General features: G+C 36.0%; 1 protein-coding gene across 6 annotated transcripts in view; it reads right to left on the bottom strand.

Annotated features, from left to right (window-relative positions):
• POF1B (POF1B actin binding protein) overlaps positions 1-12,870 on the bottom strand; it is a 135,157-nt gene extending 122,287 nt beyond the window's left edge. For 2 of the 6 annotated variants that reach the window (XM_053581030.1, XM_053581026.1), the window contains exons 1-2: positions 12,800-12,824; positions 12,369-12,689 (exon numbers count right to left, since the gene is read on the bottom strand). In XM_053581030.1, coding sequence (XP_053437005.1) covers positions 12,369-12,665 — 297 coding nt within the window. In that variant the 5' untranslated portion in view covers positions 12,666-12,689; positions 12,800-12,824. Of the gene's footprint in view, positions 1-12,368; positions 12,692-12,799 lie in introns of those variants that run through there. The other 4 variants (XM_053581029.1, XM_053581028.1, XM_053581025.1 and 1 more) reach the window with 4 other exon arrangements.
• Positions 12,871-19,529: the final 6,659 nt, after the last annotated feature.

A 19,529-nucleotide genomic window follows, 5' to 3' on the forward strand; every position in this document is an offset into this window, starting at 1 on the left:
TCAGCCTCAGTTTCTTTATTTGTTTTATAGACAAATATTACACAATAAATACTATCTTTATCTATACGCTGTACAATTTGTACAATAAATGTAAGAATATATTTTTCTACCTAATTTTGGAGTGTTAGTGAGTAACTAACTGTATTTGAAAAAGTTTTGGAAAAAAAGGTCATCTATTAATATGAAGCATAATTTTACGGTATTAATTATATATGCAGCTAAGTTACTGACTTGCACTTTGTTCATTACTTATTAGGTAGTGGGGAGAAGTATAAAGGATGGCTAAATATAATCACTACTCTCACTTAGATTACATTCAGGTAGGGAATAAAAACTATGATTATCAACAAGAATTAAGTAGTCTTTCCTAAGAGCTATAAGGAGTTTACTAGATGAGTTTTGAGGTCTAAGAAATAAATTCAACCTGGGGCTATAAGAGATTTGATCACAAAGTTGCAATTGAGGAAGGTCTAGAAAAATTGGTATAACTGCAGCATGTCTAGATTGGTGAGCAAGGTGGATGGTGTATTTCATATTTAAGAGCAACTTAAGTGAGGACATAGTTGTGTAAAGTAGGAGACTATATTTAGAGAACAATTTCTTGGCTGAAACATAGACCTTAGAAGTAAAGGCAAAGGAGTCATATCATGGAGGGCTTTGAAAGAATAAGAAATTTATAGAAACTTAGCGTCACTGAAGGCTGGCAGAAGAGTGATGTGAGATGTTTGTAGAGAATTTAAGGAGCTTTTCTAGAGAACATATTCTTAGGTGTAACTAGGTTCATGAAGATTAAAAAAATATGTATGTGAGAACCTATGCATCCAAGGTGAAGCCTGTTAGAAGAGAAGTGGATAAACACTACGCTTGAGATAAAAATCTTTCTTTGGAAAGTTGTAAATGTGTTTTGATGTGTGAATGAATATTGAACAGAAGTAGTACAGATTGAGTATCCCTATCTGAAAATCTGAACTGCTCAAAAACCCAAAAAATTTTTAACACCAATATCCTACTGCAAGTGGAAAATTCCACACCTGACCTCATGTGACAGGTTGCAATTAAAATGCAATCAAAACTTTGTTTCATTAAATCATAGCTGTGTATATCAATATGATCATGGGGCACCATACACTTGTTTCATAGAATATTTGACACATTTTCAACTCATTAGTTGACATAGCCCTCCTGGCACTATCCTAGTTACTTTGTCAAGACATTTACATTCCACATTTGCCAAGGCTCACATGTACCCTTGTAAGATGCACCACATGTGTAATCCTTTCAATCCCCCTCCCTCCACCCACCTCCCCCCTCCCTCCCCACGCTATAAAAAAAAAAAAGAAGGAGGGTAAATGGTTGGACCACACCTATGGAGAATATTGCAAGTGTACAAGTGAAATCTATCAAGTATAGAACATAAATGTCTTAACACAATAATTAAGTACATGAAGTGAAAGCCAAATTGTACAAAGAAATCAACACATTGTACCCCACAAATGCATAAGTGTATTCATGAACTATGTGTATAATGACTTAATAAAAGAAAAAAATACATAAAATGTAGGGAAGACCCCATTAAAAAAAGTCAAATAAATGTATTTGGGGTTAAAATATTTCCTTCAGCCCTAAAAAACAAACAAAAAATGACTTAAGATATATAGCCCGTATAAAACAAGTGTATGTCAATTTTAATCTCAGGACTGTAGCCTAAATAAAGTCTTAAATGTCTATTACAAGTTCAACTCCACAGATACAAACCAAGGAATTTAAAAAAAAAAAAAAACTTTGTTTCATGTACAAAATTATTCAAATGTATAAAATTGCCTTGTCTATGTGTATAAGATGTTCATGAAACATAAATGAATTTTATGTTTAGACTTGGATCTCATCCCTCAGATATCTCATTATGTACACTTAAATATTCCAAAATTAAAAAAAAAACAAGTTTGAAACACATCTGGCCTTATGCATTTTGGATAAGGGATACTCAAACTGTAGTCATTTTTATGAGGTACTGTCTGGGCACATACATGGCATGCTAAACCAATTATAGTATAACTGAGTAAGATCCAATAAATAAAAGCAGATTATGTAGACATTTTAGTAGCAGCAGAAGTAAAGGGAAGATATCTCTATAAGCAAACTAAATAAAAGCTTCAAGATAATTTGATTAAAAGAAGTTATCACAGTAAGACCGAGGGCAATGGTGTAATGACATATCATAATTAGCTACCCCTTTAACAAAATTTTCCATAATAAGTAATGATAAATATTTGTCCATAGGAGAAAAAGCATAAATCAAATATAAACAAGTCAAATCTTAATTGAATTATTAAATAGCCTCCTTATGTTTATTTCACGTGTTGTTTGCCTTTTTGAAAGGCAATTTTTGTTATTTCACATTTTCAGAAGAGAGAGCATAGAAGAGTGAAATCCACAAATGGGTCTAGTTAAGTCATGTATCAATACCAAGGCCACTCCTGGTAGCCATATTCAAACATTTTTGAAAGCGATAATTGAAAGGAGAGGGAGAGGGAAGAAATTTACATACAATTTCTTGTTACATTTTATTTCCCAAACATTTATGGTGATGTATGTTTGAGTTTTTATTTGAAAAATAATTTAAACCTCTAGAAGTGTGCAGTCCATGGTGGTAGATAAAAAAGGGACACATACATATTATGCAACTCAGTAATATAAGTATTTGGGTCACCTTGTAGTTAAATAATCTAAAGTGATACTACCTTTAAAGGGAGACCACATCTAGAATGGACATGGGAGTGGAATACCACACTGAGAAGAGGGCAAGAAGATTCAACCATGAAGATGATGACTTTCCAGATATATTTTGAAGGCTGGGTGGGATTCCAACAGAGATATGAGGGAAAGGGGATATCGCCAAAGCAAGGTGGAATAGAATGAACAAAGGCAGAGTGAGGAGGGAGGCAAAATGTCAGTTTATTCAAAAAAACAATGGGAGATAGACTGTAAAAATAGAATGGGGTTGTCCTTATGAGGCTCTTTAACATTATCAAGATGAAGAACCCAGGCTCAACACCCATATCTCAGTGAGTGGAGCACTGGTCACATACACCGAAGCTGGCAGGTTTGAGGCCAGCCCGGGCCTGCTAAACAACAATGACAACTCCAGACAAAAAATAGCCTGGCATTGTATTGGGCACCTGTAGTCCCAGCTATTCAGAGGCTGAAGCACGAGAATCGCTTAAGCCCAAGAGTTTGTGGTTGCTGTGAGCTGTGACTCCAAGGCATTCCACCAAGGGTGACATAGTGAGACTCTGTCTCAAAAAAAATAAATAAATAAATAAAAAGATAAAGAACCTGTTGAACCTAACTTTGGAACCTGATTATCAGCATTTTTGAAAAAATTGTCAATTATAATTGAAATGCCATTTTATTGAGGTCATAAATTCCACAATAAGGTACCAGATGATTTTATTTCTTCACAGTATTTCTATCATTTTTGAAAAGCACTTATAACTCTTTAAATGATTAAAGATTGATCAGCTTATTATCCAGTGCTGGAGCACTGTATATTTGAATATAACACAGTAAGTAAAATTTATGAGAAAAAATATTTAAAAATATGCTTTTTGGTAAATAATACAATATTTTGAAAGTATATTCATTTACATTGTTTATTTATATCTTGGCTTATGTACTAAAGGGTTTCAGGTGATTCACAATGATAGCATATATGAGAAAATGATCATGAAATACAAGGTCAGACAATTAAGTCTATAAACTTGTCTTAGAAAAAGTGCTGAGTATCACTACAGTCACCTTTGAGGTACTTGCTTTGGAAAGCTATGCACTGATACCAGAATCTAGTCCACCCTTCAAAGAAATTTTGGAATTCTTTTTCTTGAATGGCCATCAGAGCTGTCATGATACAAGGTCTGACAATTAAGTATGAGAACTCATTCTAGGAAAAGTGCTGCATAACTCATTGCTGAATGTCACTACAGTCACCTTCAAAGTAGTCCCCTTGGCCATCTGGTGACTGTAGTGATGTTTAGCAATAAGGTATGTAGCCTATTTTCTAGGATGAGTTCACAAACTTTATTATCTCACCCTATATAATACTGAACCAGGTATTGGAGACTACAATACAAATACAAGTCTAATGGGTAAACCAGGAATATACAACATAGTGTAGTGTTTACAAGTATAGACCTGGTTCTAGACTGCTAGACTTAAATCTTAGTTCTATCATATGCTAACTGGATGAACTAGAAAAAGTCACATACCATCTCTGTGCCTCAGTTGCATCTATAAAAATGGGAATGATATTGATCTTTACGTACAAAGTTAAAAACAAATTCAGTAGCCTAAGGTAAGTAGGAGACAGTTCAAGAAAGAATATGAAACCCAGATATTGTGACCCTCTAAAACAAAGATGCATTCTGATTGAGGAGGTTTATTTTTCTTCTTCTTAACCATTTGCTTTGTCAAAAAAGTGGGCTTCTTGGAAAAAATTATATAGACATAATAGATATATGCGTACATCTATAAGTCCTTTACTCAATTCTTCTATTAATGGTTTAGGAATTCAATTCTCTTACTGATATAGTCACTCTCATACTTTGAGAGGCTATCACTTCATTTTTGTTTCATTCCCATGTGCTCATTATAGCTGATCATGTAAATTGCCAGCACATTGATCACACATTGGTACCAACACAAATTTCTTTGAATGTAATGATCTTGTGTGTTTCTAAACCTCAATAATGACTGGCTGGAATGTACAGAGCTGCATTGTCCAGTAGAACTCTGCAGTGATGGAAATGTTTTGTATCTATGCTGTCCAATACAGTAGCCACTAGCCACATGTAACTGTTGAACACTTAAAACAAGATTAGTGTGACTGAAGAACTGAATATTTAATTTTATTTGGTTTTAATTAAATGTAAAAAATAGCCATATTTGGCTAGTGGCTGCCTATTAAAAGTACATTTCTAGAGGAAACATTAGGTAAGAGGTAGACTACAAGCAAGCTTTAATGTTTGGTGTCACTTTACATTTTAAAAAGAGGAAAGACACCTGGCACCTATGGTGCACACCTGTAGTTCCAGCTATTCAGGATGCTGAGGTAGGAGATTACTTGAGGACAGCAGTTCAAGGAAATAGTGCTATGATCGTGCAAGTAAATATAGTAACTCCCGCACTCCACCTTGGGTAACATAGTGAGCCCATGTGTCTTAAAACAAAAACAAACAAATAAACAAACAACAACAAAAAAAATAAGTAAAAAGGAAGAAGGAAAAAGAAGAAAAAATTTAAAACATCATCTAAAATATTGAGGTTCAAGTTCAAAGATTCTAAAAGCATAAGAATTTTCTTTTTAAAATAAAATGCATATTTTCTTTTTTGGGATTTTCTCTGGATTTTTTAGGTAAATTTTTAAAAATTCAGAATATTAGGGGTATACATGTTTTGTTTGTAGAGTTTGTTTTTGTACAGATTGAGTCAAAATTTTAAGTGTACCATTCACCCAGATAGTGTGTACTGTACCCAGTAGGGCTTCCTAAAGGATAGTAAGGCAAGTTAACCTTATAAATACATAACCGACATTCCGTTCTTTAGACTTTGCATGTTTTTTAGAAAACTGATTTTATGCCTTTGCTCATTAGTCTTTCTTATCTAGGACAGTCCTAATAAGCCTTTCAAACACATGTGCTTACCCAATCTTTCTAGCATCAAGGGAAATCTTACCTTAGAGTCTGTTCATTTAATGCATAATCTTGTCTGTGTAGAAAGTGGTTTTGTTTGGCTGTATTTTTAGAAACCAATATTATAAATAAAGGACAGAAAATTGAGTACTAACTCAGAGCCAGACATTGTACGGACACTTTCACATGTTATCTTATTCAATACTCACTAAACTCCTGGAGGAAAGTATCAATATCCCCAATTTACAAATGAGGAAACTGAGGTCTTAAAAGGTCAAGTAATTTATTCAAGGTAATACAGTGTTTAAGGCTTACTATGTGTCAAGAACTATGCTATGTTTTCCACCATGTAATGTGGAAAACTCTTACAGATGAGGCAACTGTGGCATATAGCAACTCCCTAAACCAAGAATTAAACTCAAGAAATTTAAAATCTAAGCCTACATTCTTAGGAACTACAACTAGACTGCTTCATAGTTACATTTTGCCAAAGACTACCTCATCACTACACATTTATTATTTGGGATTCTCTCTGAGACATTCCACATAGACCCATTTATCTGGGCATTTTCTTCATACAATGTTCTTTGTGACTGCTTTTATATTCTGTAAAATCTGTCAATATCGATTGGTTTTTGTTTTCCTATTGATAGCTCTGGTTGAAGAGCTCAGTAACCTGGTACAATAGATATAGGAGCGACTGATGGGAATGAAATTTAGATAATAGACTGAACATTGCACACGTAGTGCAGGACTTTGTTCTCTAAATATTTGGAGACTTTTTGAAATGAACACAAGACCCCATCACTTTATCTACTTTGAATTTTAAAGTTTTACTTAAGGACTGATATATAATACTCCAAGAAGAAAAACAATGAGAGCCTTGTGGGTGCTCCTCTCAATCCCAGTAAGTATGAGAATCATTGAAAATAATAACAGTGAGTTACAAACAGCCTAGGCAGTACAGTTTCAAAAATGGCAGCATCTTTAAAAACCACCTGACATTTACAATGATAGAATTTGCCAAGGTAAACTTCCATTTGAATAAATTCCTGAACACTATGCAAAATGCTTTTGTTAGAACCCTTCAAAACCAGTAACATGGTTAAACAGCTGCCTTAGGTCATTGTTGAGATGTTACACTGAACATTGTATATCAAGAATCATATAAAGTATAATGATTTCTGTTTAGATGAAACAAACACTTCATTACAGATAAAATCTGTGATTCTGTTGTCATGTAAAGAAAGCAACAGAATATGGTATAATGGAACTAATTCCCAATCCCTCCTTCTCTCCAAACCAAATCCCTCATTTAAGAGGATCACTCTGGGTTCTTTCTCTTCTTTTTTAAAGAAACCTAGAAGAGAAAATAAAAATATACAGTGTATGTTGCAGTGTATGTTTTATGTCTTTAAGAAATGTATATATACTCCATTGGGAGCCAGAAAAAGGCAGCTGTTGGAATAGCTCCTGAATGAAGAAAAGTTGGCTGAAATATATTTGTTTAGAAATATTTTAACTTTTAGGGCGGCGCCTGTGGCTCAGTGAGTAGGGCGCCGGCCCCCTATGCTGAGGGTGGAGGGTTCAGGCCCAGCCCTGGCCAAACTGCAACAAAAAAATAGTCGGGCGTTGTGGTGGGCGCCTGTAGTCCCAGCTGCTCGGGAGGCTGAGGCAAGAGAATCGCGTAAGCCCAAGAGTTAGAGGTTGCTGTGAGCTGTGAGACGTCAGGGCACTCTAACTGAGGGCGGTACAGTGAGACTCTGTCTCTACAAAAAAAAAAAAAAAGAAATATTTTAACTTTTAAATATGGTTTAAGAGCTTGGCAAATCTCCTAGTTGTTATACCATAAATTGTTGAGAAAAGATTTGGACAACAGTGAAAGAAAAGTTCCCCTCCCTGCCCCTTTCACCCACTCCGTTCCACCCACACACTCACAATGACAGTTTGTAAGGGCCATTGACTGAAAACAGGCCCAGTAGTTTACCAGACCTTCCTTAAACAAGAGACAATTGTCATGTGCATTTTCACCCAGCAATTAGTTGCATCCCAAATTTTTTTAGTTTCCTTTAATTGTAAGAACAAAAGGGATGACCAAAGCTGAAAACCTGTCCCTTTATCCTATGACCTTATTCTTTGTTTAGGGAGCCTACTTCCTTGAACAATCATTTACTTTAGTGACCACATCCTTGAAAAACAATTTCTGAAAGCAACACACCCCTCTCCACCTAACAGGACTCTTTTCTTATAGTGTCTAGAATTCCTGGCACAGCAGGTGGGCAATCCACAATCTTTGAAACCATATTTGAAACTAAAAAAAGATAAAAGATTATATAAACAAAGGTAAGCACCAGTTAAATAATTATTGAGAATAAAGGCCAGTCATAAGCACACATTTTTATCTGCCCTGTTTTCCCGAAAATAAGACATCCTCTGAAAATAAGACCTACTTACAGGAAAGATAAGACGTCCCCTGAAAATAAGACCTAGCGCACCTTTGGGAGCACAACTTAAAACAGGGTAGGCTGCTCTCTAGAATTATATTTGGTGGCAAATTTCAAATTCAAATTCAAAAGAATGGTAATCTTTGTTACATATAATCAATCCTTTTTCTATCAAAATATGTTTTATTCCATGAAATACTAATAGCCACAACACAAAATAATATTTTAAAATGTAATACAAGCTGGGCCCAGTGACTCAAATCTGTAACTCCAGCACTCAGGGAGGCTGAGTTGGGTGAATAACCTGAGCTTAGGACTTAGAGACCAGCCTGAGCAAAAGCAAGACCCTGTCTCTACTAAAAATAGAAAAAGCTGGGCATTGTGGCGGGCGCCTATAGTCCAGCTACTCAGGAGGCTGAGGCAAGGGAATAATGCTTGAGCCCAAGAGTTTGAGGTTGCTGTGAGCTAGAACACCACAGCACTCTACCTAGAATGAGATTTTATCTCAAAACAAAACAAAACAAAAAAATAAATAAAAATAATTAAAATAAAATATAATATAATACAGAAGAACCTCTGTAAGTTGACCACCCAAAGGATTATAACAAGCTGGTCAACATACAAAGGTGGTCAACATAATGAACTAGGCCTAGTGTATTTCCACACACATATGGTACATATCCTCCAGTCTATAAGAATTAGGTCAACTTAAGAAGGTAGGCAATGTAAGGAGGTGATCAACTATGGAGGTTCTACTGTACAGATAGACAAATGGGACACCTACAGACCAGAACCTGTGCATCTGTCCTCACTGTGGACTCTCCCTGGACAAGCAAATGGTGTTTATTCAGAAAATCACAGTGCTTCCTACCAAATAAGCACTTAAATGTGTTCGATGATGGGGATTCAAAAATATTTTATTTTGATCCATTTCTCTCTCTTACAAAATAGAGCTCATCTGTACACATGGAAGTTATGACAACCTAAATTAGTGGAAGAAAAAAAAATGTAAGCCTACTGAGTAATTTTTATCAACACTGTTTCTTTAAGGCAGTATGCATTTCATTTTGCGTTAATGATGGTAGGTTAGTATTTAAGCTTTTTTAAAGGTTGAGCTGTACGTTTTTTGTTTTAATTAGCTTCCATTAATTTCTATAATTTTATAATCAGGACTAAAATATCTCAGTGACCTTGATTATATCTTTATTTGATTATATCTTTTTATATGGATAGACAGAGTAATTTTAATCCTACCATGAACTTAGACAATTTCACCAGCAACTGATGTCTATATTTAATTTTCTCTAAGAAACACCCTATTAGTCAAACAAAATAATAACCAAGAAACCATCATGTATACCTAATCTGATCAGTTATAGAAAAGAAACAAAACAACATCTGGCAAAATTTAAAATGTTTATATTAATAAAAATCATTTCAGTGCTATAGGGAGTAATAGGTAAAAACGTAGGAAAAGACAAGAAATAGAAAATACTAACGTACTGTAAGCATTAAGTTAAATCTAAAATGTCTACTACGTGAACTAAAATTAAGATTTAGGAAGCAATACCGAGTGACATCAATTTTGGTTTCTCAAAGGGAACATATTTTACTACTGGCAATATTTGTTTTAAAATCTCATGTTATCCCAACACCAAAAAGCTAAAAAGAAAGTTAAAGTTTAACTAAATTCATGATGACCAACAATTGGTTGTAAAACTTATTTTGCTATCTGCCACAGTTACAAACTCTGGCATCATAAAAATTGCTACATATTAACTCATCTGAAACATGGCACATTAAAGAGAGACTTTATTAAAACATAAAATGAATAAAAGGGTATTGAGTAACGTGCTGCTTAAATGGTACATAATAAGTCTGTCATCACAACCTATTTTGTCAGCATGAAGGTAATTTCAGATCAAATCTAAGTACTATTTTATATGATGCCATAATGCCATCCCACTAATAAACAGGGCAAAAGGAAAATAAAATAGTTTCCTAGTCATATTCTTTGTGGCAGCTATCTAAAAGCTGTCTTGACAAAATCCCACATAATGGGTTTGTGAATGCCCTTTGATAATCAAACTCAGTTTTAAATTTTATAGTGAAATTTTCTCTTCCTGTTTCACTAAGGGAATAATATTTTTATTTTGTTTTTACCACATACCTTGACTTCTACCTTCCTATTCACACCTAGAACTTACTTTTCCTTTTTTTGAAATCATAAATAACCTCAGACTTTATAGTGCCTCCATTCTAATTTCTTACTAGAGTTTCCATGGCCACATTTTCTGCTACTAAGGTTCTTTATAAACTCATCATTGGAAAACTATATTTTAGGATATAGTCTTATAAGGATTGCTTTGTCAAATATTAGGGGGAAAAAGGAAAAACTTTTAAGAATCTCAACCAGCTTGGTCCTATGTCATTAAAAGTGAACATTGAACCAAGGAACAAACAATAAAGCATGATCCCCCGAATTTTTCTATAATCAATATTTATAATCTCCTAAATTTTAGCTTCTAAATGTATATCTATTTACCTTTAGTTTACCAGCAAGCTGACAAGAGGCTAAATATGTTTAAACAGCTATGACAAATAGGATTATTTTAGCATTCCTATGATAATAGTACTATAGAGTGAAGATGACACCCATTTTGTTGTGCATCTTAATACTAAATATTGGAATGTGCATTTGCATGGCTATTATCACTGAAACACACTAATATTTTGATTTTTGTATTTTTCTTTCCCTTGACCTCAATACAGGTGGAGTTTTTGTCAACTAGGTAATTACTGACAGTAAATTCCAATATTTTTAAAAAATATTTTCCTTGAGATAAAGCTAGGAGTGAAATGAAAGAGTAAAATTGTGGCATTTGGAGTTTTGAGTTTTATCTACACATTTGGAAAATTGTTGCTAAAATAGTTGTATTATGCACTGTAGAAATGTCACTTCATATCTTACTTAAATTTGTAGTTTTGGGGGAAAATAATCCATATTCTTCTTAATTGGTGAAATAAGGTTACATAGCATAATATTTCACTAGTTTAATTTTGAGATCATCACAGTACAAATTGTATCTTAAAAACATAATTCCAGTTTAGACAGACTCCAGAAAGCTTACAGATCTGCTCTGTAAAGAAGGTCAGAGAATGAAAATAGACAAAAATATATTAATTTTATATAGTCTTGCAATGTTACATTTTATTTCTTGGCAAAATTATTAGCACAGGTATTGACATTTAAAAAGCACCCTTAAAAAAAACAAATTCATGGCTCTGCGCCTGTAGCTCAGTGGTTAGGGCGCTGGCCACATACACTGGGCTGGCAGGTTCCAACGTGGCCCTACTAAACAACAATGACAACTACAACAAAAAAATAGCCAGGCATTGTGGTGAGTACCTGTAGTCCCAGCTACTTGGGAGGCTGATGGCAAGAGAATAGCTTAAGCCCAGGAGTTTGAGGTTGCTGTGAGCTGTGATGCCATAGCACTCTACCAAGGGTGACATAATGAAACTCTGTCTCAAAAAAAAAAAATTGTTTTAAATCATTTCATTTTATAAGGTGTCTTAGAGTTCTATCTATTGTAGCTTTAATATATTTGCTTATGTCATGCCTTCCTCAATCCTATATTCAACCTTTGAGCATAGTTTCTACCAATATTCTATAAATTATTCACCTAGGCTGTAGAATCAATGCATCATTTTCAGAAGATGAAACACATGACAACAGACATTTGCACCTGTCACTTATCCTGGAGCAGTATACTATTTGCTGAACACAAATAATTGTTTATTACTCCATGTATACCATTGTCCCTGCATCACTATATTTGATATTTGGATCAGATACAGTGGTGTTTGTTTCTATGAAGTGAAATGAATCATTGGTTACTTGTTTTAAAAAATCTGCTGTATTCAAGGCGAAAATTGCTTTCTGGTAGGGGAAAAAAGGACAACTTAGATCAGATCTTCTAATCAAATCCAACAGAAAATGAGCCCTCCTATGCTCTGGTTAGGTTATGAAAATCACTGGAACTGGAAACAAACAACCTCAGGCACTAGTAGTAAAACAACAACCAAGAGATGAATTTGGGTGAGGCAACTGTCCAAGGCATATATAACTTCAATCTAGCAGGAGATAGTCTGCATAAAGGCAAAGAAGCAGAAAGAGAAACCAGGTTTCAGATTTCCCCTCTCCACTAGCCTGGCATAGGTCTCTTTATGGTACCTGGGAATGGTCGCTCCAAACCAAATTTTGGTAGGAGGAGGCAGTTTTGAGAGGAGAGAGAATTTCCTGTGAGTCGATGGGGTCCAAGGCCTGCACCACCTTGTTTATGGGCCCACTGTAGGTTCTCACTCGCTCATATACTACATTTTTTTCTGGCGACTGCTGGGCTTGGCTTGACTGATAGTAGTTGTGGTAATACCGGGGCTGGGATTGCAGCACTTCTGGGGGCTGCTGGGTCCCACAGCTTCTGCTGCTGGTCTCACTCCAATAATTTGAGCTCATCTTCTCAGTGGTCATCAAGAAACTCCCCAGATGCTCTCCCTAAAGAATAAACACAGAAATACAATAAAAGAAAGCACAGGCAGCAAACTTGTAGAAGCAATTTATCAACCACTTTTGCTCACCGAGGTGCCAGGAGACATGAACATTACCTGAGAAGCAGCTGGAGCAGGTCTGGCAACTTCAGAAGAGGCAGCAAAGTATTTGACTCAAATGCAAAGTGGAGCCACCCTGTGGAATTGCTCCAGGAAATAGTATCGACACGCCCCTGAAAGGTGGATTTACCTGGCAGGTTTCCCTGCCGGGAGGGGCCCTGTCTTGCCAAAGAGATAGCTTTTAGACTGCCTGCTAGATAAAGAAGTAGTCTGGAAAAAGCAGACATGTAGAATTTCAGGGATGAAGCCAAAGCTTTCAAGCCTATGGGCTTGAAAATTCACAAAGACATCCAGCCAAAACTTGTTAGAAAAAAAAAAAAATCACAAACATCACATGAAAGTGCCTTTTTCATGGTTTTTAAGCTTAGCAAAGGTAGTTATAAGCGTAAGTATTGTAATTACAGATTCTTGGAACAAAACGGAGTATCAGTCTAGTAACACACTAATTTTTTACAGACACATTTGCATTCATTGCCAAATCCTATTAATAATTACAGTTAAAAGACATTACTATGGGATCTAGTTCCAGTAATTTATGGACCTCTTTACTTGCTTTAGGCATAGTATGCTTTTCAATCATACATTGAAGCAGATTTGTCTAAATGAATTGATTTTTAGAAAGGGAGAAGGTCAGGTAAACCTAAACATTCCACAAATGCTTTGCATTTTAACATTTTTATCCACTGTTTTTCATTTTTTACAAAGGAATTTATCCTGACTATATTGGTGTCCCAGGGAACACCGGACTTGATTGCCTTTTTAATATCTAGCTGCAAGTCTTCAGAGGTGCCTCACCTGATATAATGAGATTTAAATGTGTTCAACACTTATTCCTACCTTAAATTCCAATCATAATGCCTACTTACCCAACAGATTTTGCCTTGCAATACACTTTAGCACCACCCAACTCCATAATGTTCACTGAGGGTGACTTCAGGAAAGTGATATCTTCTTGATGTGTATGTATACCACAGGACCTAGCATACCAGCACCATTCTTTAGAGTATGAGAATGTAATCCATCTGGCTAGCCAGTTTTTTTTTTTTTTTTTCTGCCAGGTACAGTTTAAGGAACTTTATATGTATTATTTCATCCTCACGGTGACTTTATAAGGGCTTATAAATAAGAAACTGACAGGGAAAGGGAGGGGAGGGAGGGGGAGGGGGGGGAAGGAGGGGGATTAATGGAATTACACCTGCGGTGCATCTTACAAGGGTATATGTGAATCCTAGTAAATGTGGAATGTAAAGGTCTTAGCAAAATAACTAAGAAAATGCTACAAAAGCTATGTTAACTAATGTGATGAAAATGTGTCAAACGATCTATGAACCAAGTGTATGGTGCCCCACGATCATACTAATGTACACAGCTATGGTTTAATAAAAATAAAAAAAAGAAAAAAGAAACTGACAGACATACATGGAGAGGTTGAGAAACTCCCTCAAATTATATAACTAGTTATAGTAAATGACTGTTCTTGGATTTTAGCACAGGAAAATTCATTTTGGAAGCTAAGATCTTATCTACTATATTATACTGATAAATAAAATTTTAAACTGTTCTGTATCTGGTCACCTAATAACTTTTCTAGGTGGAAAAATAAAAAAAAATACATTTCAGAAATGCTAGCTTTTAAATGACTTTAAAATGAAATTTGGGTTTCTTTTCATGGGGGAGGGGTGTACAAAAAAGCAGAAAATCTTTTCATGGGGGAGGTAGACAGGCTGAATTCATCACGGACCTTCTAACTCAGGGTAAAGTGCCCAGGCAGGGGAATGTCTACCTGACTATCCCTGCAAGAGGAAATCAGCAGTGAAGGTGAGCTGAGACCATCAACTAGTAGCTTAGGCTAGAGAAGCTGAAATGTTTGCCTGAGGATATGAGACTTGCTCTGCCCCTTCTCTCCTGCTTGCACCTAGATTTGGCCACTTCAGATGTTATGTTACACTATGTCCCTGTTTACCCTTTACCAAACCTTCCTGGAGGCTGTAATCTCCCCTCTCTCATTTTTAACCTTGACTTCTAACTACTGTCTGCTGTGCATACTTATTCTGTTATGTACCCAACAAAAAGATTCCAGGAAGGACAGATTGCTGCATTGTTTCAGGTGGCTGGCACATGACACAGTGTATGCCCTTATTGGCTTCTGGTTTTATGCATTGAGTTTGGTGTAAGCTTTGTGATTTCCCTAGTGCCGTTTCCTTTATTGACCACTGTCCCAGGTTGGGGTCCACTAGATACCCAACAAAAATCAACCTTAAAAAATCTTGAAAATATGGCTAGGAGAGGTGGCTCGCGCCTATAATCCCAGCGTTTGGGAGGCCAAGGTGGGTGGATTGCCTGAGCTCACAGGTTCTAGACCAACCTGAGCCAGAGCAAGACCTCATCTCTAAAAAGTAGCCAGGTGTTGTGGTGGGTGCGTGTAGTCTCAGCTATTTGGGAGGCTGAGGCAAGAGGATCACTTGAACCCAAGAGTTCGAGGTTGCTGTAGGATAAGATGCCACAGCACTCTACTGAGGGTGACCAAGTAAGACTGTCTCAAAAAAAGAAAAACAAATCTTTAAAATCAGTTGCATATGAAGGAGCTAAGGAAATTTAACAACAAAATATGACTAGCTGGTATAAAGAATACTTTGAATTAAGAGTCATTTGAAATAAGAAAGTATTTGGATGGGGCTTTCCCTCTGTCTATATAAAACCAGTCAGACCCTATGAAAAGATCAAAGGGGTGGCAACTGACTTCCTTTTCTCCCCCAAAATACTAGCAGACCTGACTAAAATAATTTACCTGTCTCTCAGGTAAATTTACAAGCCAATATGTTTCACCCATCTATTCATCCTCCCTAGCAACCACTTGTGCACTTATACTCCACATTCTCCTCCCTCCTCTCTAGAAACCCCTTCTAAGTTGGTTGGTTGGTGGGTAACTGAGAAGTAATAAAAGGATGAGTAAGATTACTTTATTTCCCAGACAACTGAGAAACTGTGGAAATATAAAGGGGGTTGTATTTTATTTTTTATTTTAATGATGGAGATAGGAGAGAGAAATAGAGGTCTTTAAAATTTAGGAAGACTAGAAGATGTGGATCTGGTATTTATTATAATTAATTTTCTCATATGTGTTAGAAAGTTATTTCAAGTCACACTCGTATGACAAACTGGAACCCCTTTTAAAGTCAGACATGTCAGTTGAAAGCCATTGCCATATATCCATGGGCATGGAGAATGTCGATTTAAGGGACTACTGGTTTCATAAGGGAATGCAATCTCCTTTTGTAAGGAGATTATACTCTTTCTTCTAGAGCCTTTCTCCTTTGCTGAGAGGACATGGTTTCAGAGTTCTAGCAAAAGATGCCTCTTAGAGCATTTTATTTTAGGGACCAAGTGACATAGTGGGGACACAGCTCTGCTCTGTAGAAGGGCATGGTCTTCTTGTTTGGGCCGTTTGTGTAACCATCTCTGGAGAAGTTTTAAAGTGGCAGGCACTATTACAAAACTTTTCTAGTTTCAGAGCTTCTGTCAGTCCCATTTTCTCTTTTTTTCTATCTTTTCTCTATCTGAATCCAGTGTGGGGGGCAGAGGGAAGCTAGCGGGTGGAGGGAAGGAAGGCAAAGAGGGATGAGATGGGTCCTGTGAGCATTACTGTTTTCCTGGTTCTTTCACCCAATTCTATCCTAGGCCTGTTGCTCCAGTGTTTGTGTCAAATGTGGCCTGGGGAGCATGCATCATGCATGGCCTCCCACACCACTGCTGGTCTACAGGCCTGGTTCTAGTTTTGTGTCTTGTCCCCATAGCCCTGCCTACACTGGGGGAAGAGAGTTGGCAAAAAGAGAGTTAAAATTAAGTTATGTAAGTATTTTTACTCCTGCCTTCTCTATGAATGAGGACAAGTATGTACATACTGTAAAGGGTCAATAAGCATTGGCCAGAGTGATATGGGGTTCCTTCATTCAAGGATGGACAGGGACCCCAGTTTTCTAGGCCTGAGAAATTTCATGTAAGTTTCTTAGGCCTGGGCAATTTTATATAAGCCAGGCCTCTTCTTAAGTGAGTGCCTGGAGCTGGAGGGACTGCATCCATTTGTTAACACACTCATCAACATTGAAAAGGTGTCTTCTGTCTACCAAGTCCTGGCCAAGTGCAATTCTCAAAACTTCATACTCCTAGACAAAAGATCCACTTGGGTCTTTCCCTCTTCCAGAAGGTCTGGTGTTTTTTATTCCTTCTGTGTTTCTTTCTGTTTGATAAATCCTATCTTACTACAGTTCTGTGGTCCTTGGGTTCATTCTTAGACTCTCCAAGACCACAGACCTATTGCAGAAAGAAATTTTCCCCCACAAGAGGTAGTTGAAGCCTCAAAGTAGGTGAGATGTTTGTATGAAAGCATCTGTTCTTTACTAAATGAGTCCCACTCATTTAATCCTGCAGGACTTCATTCCAGCCTTCTGACAGAACTTAAAATTGAGCTTGTTGAACTGCTGTTGAGAAACAGACTTGGCAATGTTTCAGAATGTAAGATGTAACATGAACAGATATCTCTCTTGATTTTTTAAAAAAAGAATGGCAGAGTTTACAATCTAGGCATTTTAATCTGACATCAATTCAAGTAAAAATTCTATATCAGATTTTCAGGTGTCTGATGATACATGTACCTAGAGTAGATATTGGTGATCCCTAAAAGACCTTTGGTATGCCTCCATAATGGTCTTGTAATCTGCATCTTTAGATACATTTTACTAGTATCATACTGTTGTTCAGAACTAACTGATCTTGGGTCCTGAGAGCCATACTAGGGAGAATCATACCTGGATTCTGGATAGAGTAAATAAATCTTCAGTATGATTTGAATGCAGTAGAACCAAGCTTTTATGGTTCTAGGAGATCCCCATGGATGCTTTACCTTTCCTGTAAAAAGATTACTTTAGAATAGAGTTTAAACTTAACTCTAACAAAGTGATTCCTGAATAACAGTAGTTCTACAGGGTATTATACCTAGAAAAAAAAGTTTTGTGATCAAATGAGTTTCAGAAATACTTTGGTAAATATAATTTGACAAGTACCTTTATTGTTACAGTTCTCATAAATTACCATAAACTAATGTACATTGTGATCTTCTAAATAAATCAATTGTGTGTAGTGTTTTTCATGAATTATTAGCAAATATATTTTCAGTGGAATATATCTCCAATACATATTGTGTAGAATATTTTGTGTTTTTATAATTTTTTTCTTTATTATTTTTTCTTCATATACTTTAGACTATACTCATACAGTAAGTGAGAATTCATATCTAGTTTGTAATTCTACCTATATTATGAAAACATACTAAAGACAATGTGATCAGCCACATCCCTATACCAATGATACTCAAGTGAGGTCCCTGAACTATAAGCATCAAATTCACCTGGGAAATTTTTAGCAATGCAAATTCCTGGGCAGTAGTACAGACATACTGAATCTGAAACCCTAGGTGCCTGGCAATCTGTTTTAAAAGTCTTTCTGGTGCATCTTATATATGCTAAGGTTCAGAAATCCTTGAACTGTACCATTATATTAGGGTAAGACTTGGACAAAATAGGAAGTTGTAGTGGCAGATATATGAGACTTAACTATTGGGCATGAATTTTTAAGCAGCTCAAGAATACATGATTAGAAATCTGCAAAGAAATAGAGGTATACTATCACCCTAGGTAAAAATAAAACTGTTCTACATGTAATATACTTATTATACCTATGTAAGGTATCTATTAGAGTATGCCAGAAAGCTGTATACTATAGTATTGATGAGTATGGTTTCTCAGTCAGAAGAATCTGGATTTAAATCCTGTTTCTACCATGTATTAGCCCTATGGCCTGGCAAACCCTGTTACTTCCATTAACTTCTGTTGCTTCTCAGTGAGATGGGTATTAGCCTCCTAGTAAATAGCTTGGTGTGTAGATTAGATAAAATGCATATGAAGTGTTTAGCATGGTGTCTGGTGCCTAGAAGCTGCATAAGAAATGGCAATGCATAACACGATCTATGTCTCTCCTGGGGTAAAGGAAGAAAAGACTTGCCATGGATTTGAAGATAGAGATGTGTCTAGAGTAGAAAGTATGATATAAGATGGGCCTTACTTGTGAAATTGGGAAAATGACAGAAATGAGGAAAAGCCAGATGTCATAGACAGAGAGAAGTCTCAACCAACTTACAAAAAAAAGAAAAGAAAAAGAAGAAGAAGTTAGAATGAAGCTTGAATGCAAGGCTGTCACTTATAATTTAAAATGTTTAGCTAGCATATAAGGCCATAGTTAAATGCAAAATCTTCAATTTGTTACATGGAATATTATGCAGCCTTAAAAAATTGAGACTTTACCTCTTTTATGTTTGCATGGATGGAGCTGGAACATATTTTTTCTTAGTAAAGTGTCTTAAGAATGGAAGAAAAAGTATCCAATGTAGTCAATCTACTATGAAACCAATATATAATACGGTTTACCCACACTTTAATGTGAAAGATAAAACACAGCTATAGTTCAGGATGAAGGAGGGAAGAAGAGGGGGTGGGGAGAAGAGAGGCTGGGTGGAGGCAGGGTAATTGGTGGGACATCATCTATGGTGTATATTGCAAGAGTACATGTCAAATCTATTAAAAGTAGAGTAGAAATGTCATAAGTAAGTGAGGTGAAGGCTATGTTAAACAGTTTGACGTACGCATTCCAAATTGTATATAAAATCAGCACATTG

The sequence above is a fragment of the Nycticebus coucang genome, chromosome X, assembly GCF_027406575.1.
Source record: "Nycticebus coucang isolate mNycCou1 chromosome X, mNycCou1.pri, whole genome shotgun sequence".
In the NCBI taxonomy this organism is placed as follows: Eukaryota; Metazoa; Chordata; class Mammalia; order Primates; family Lorisidae; genus Nycticebus; species Nycticebus coucang.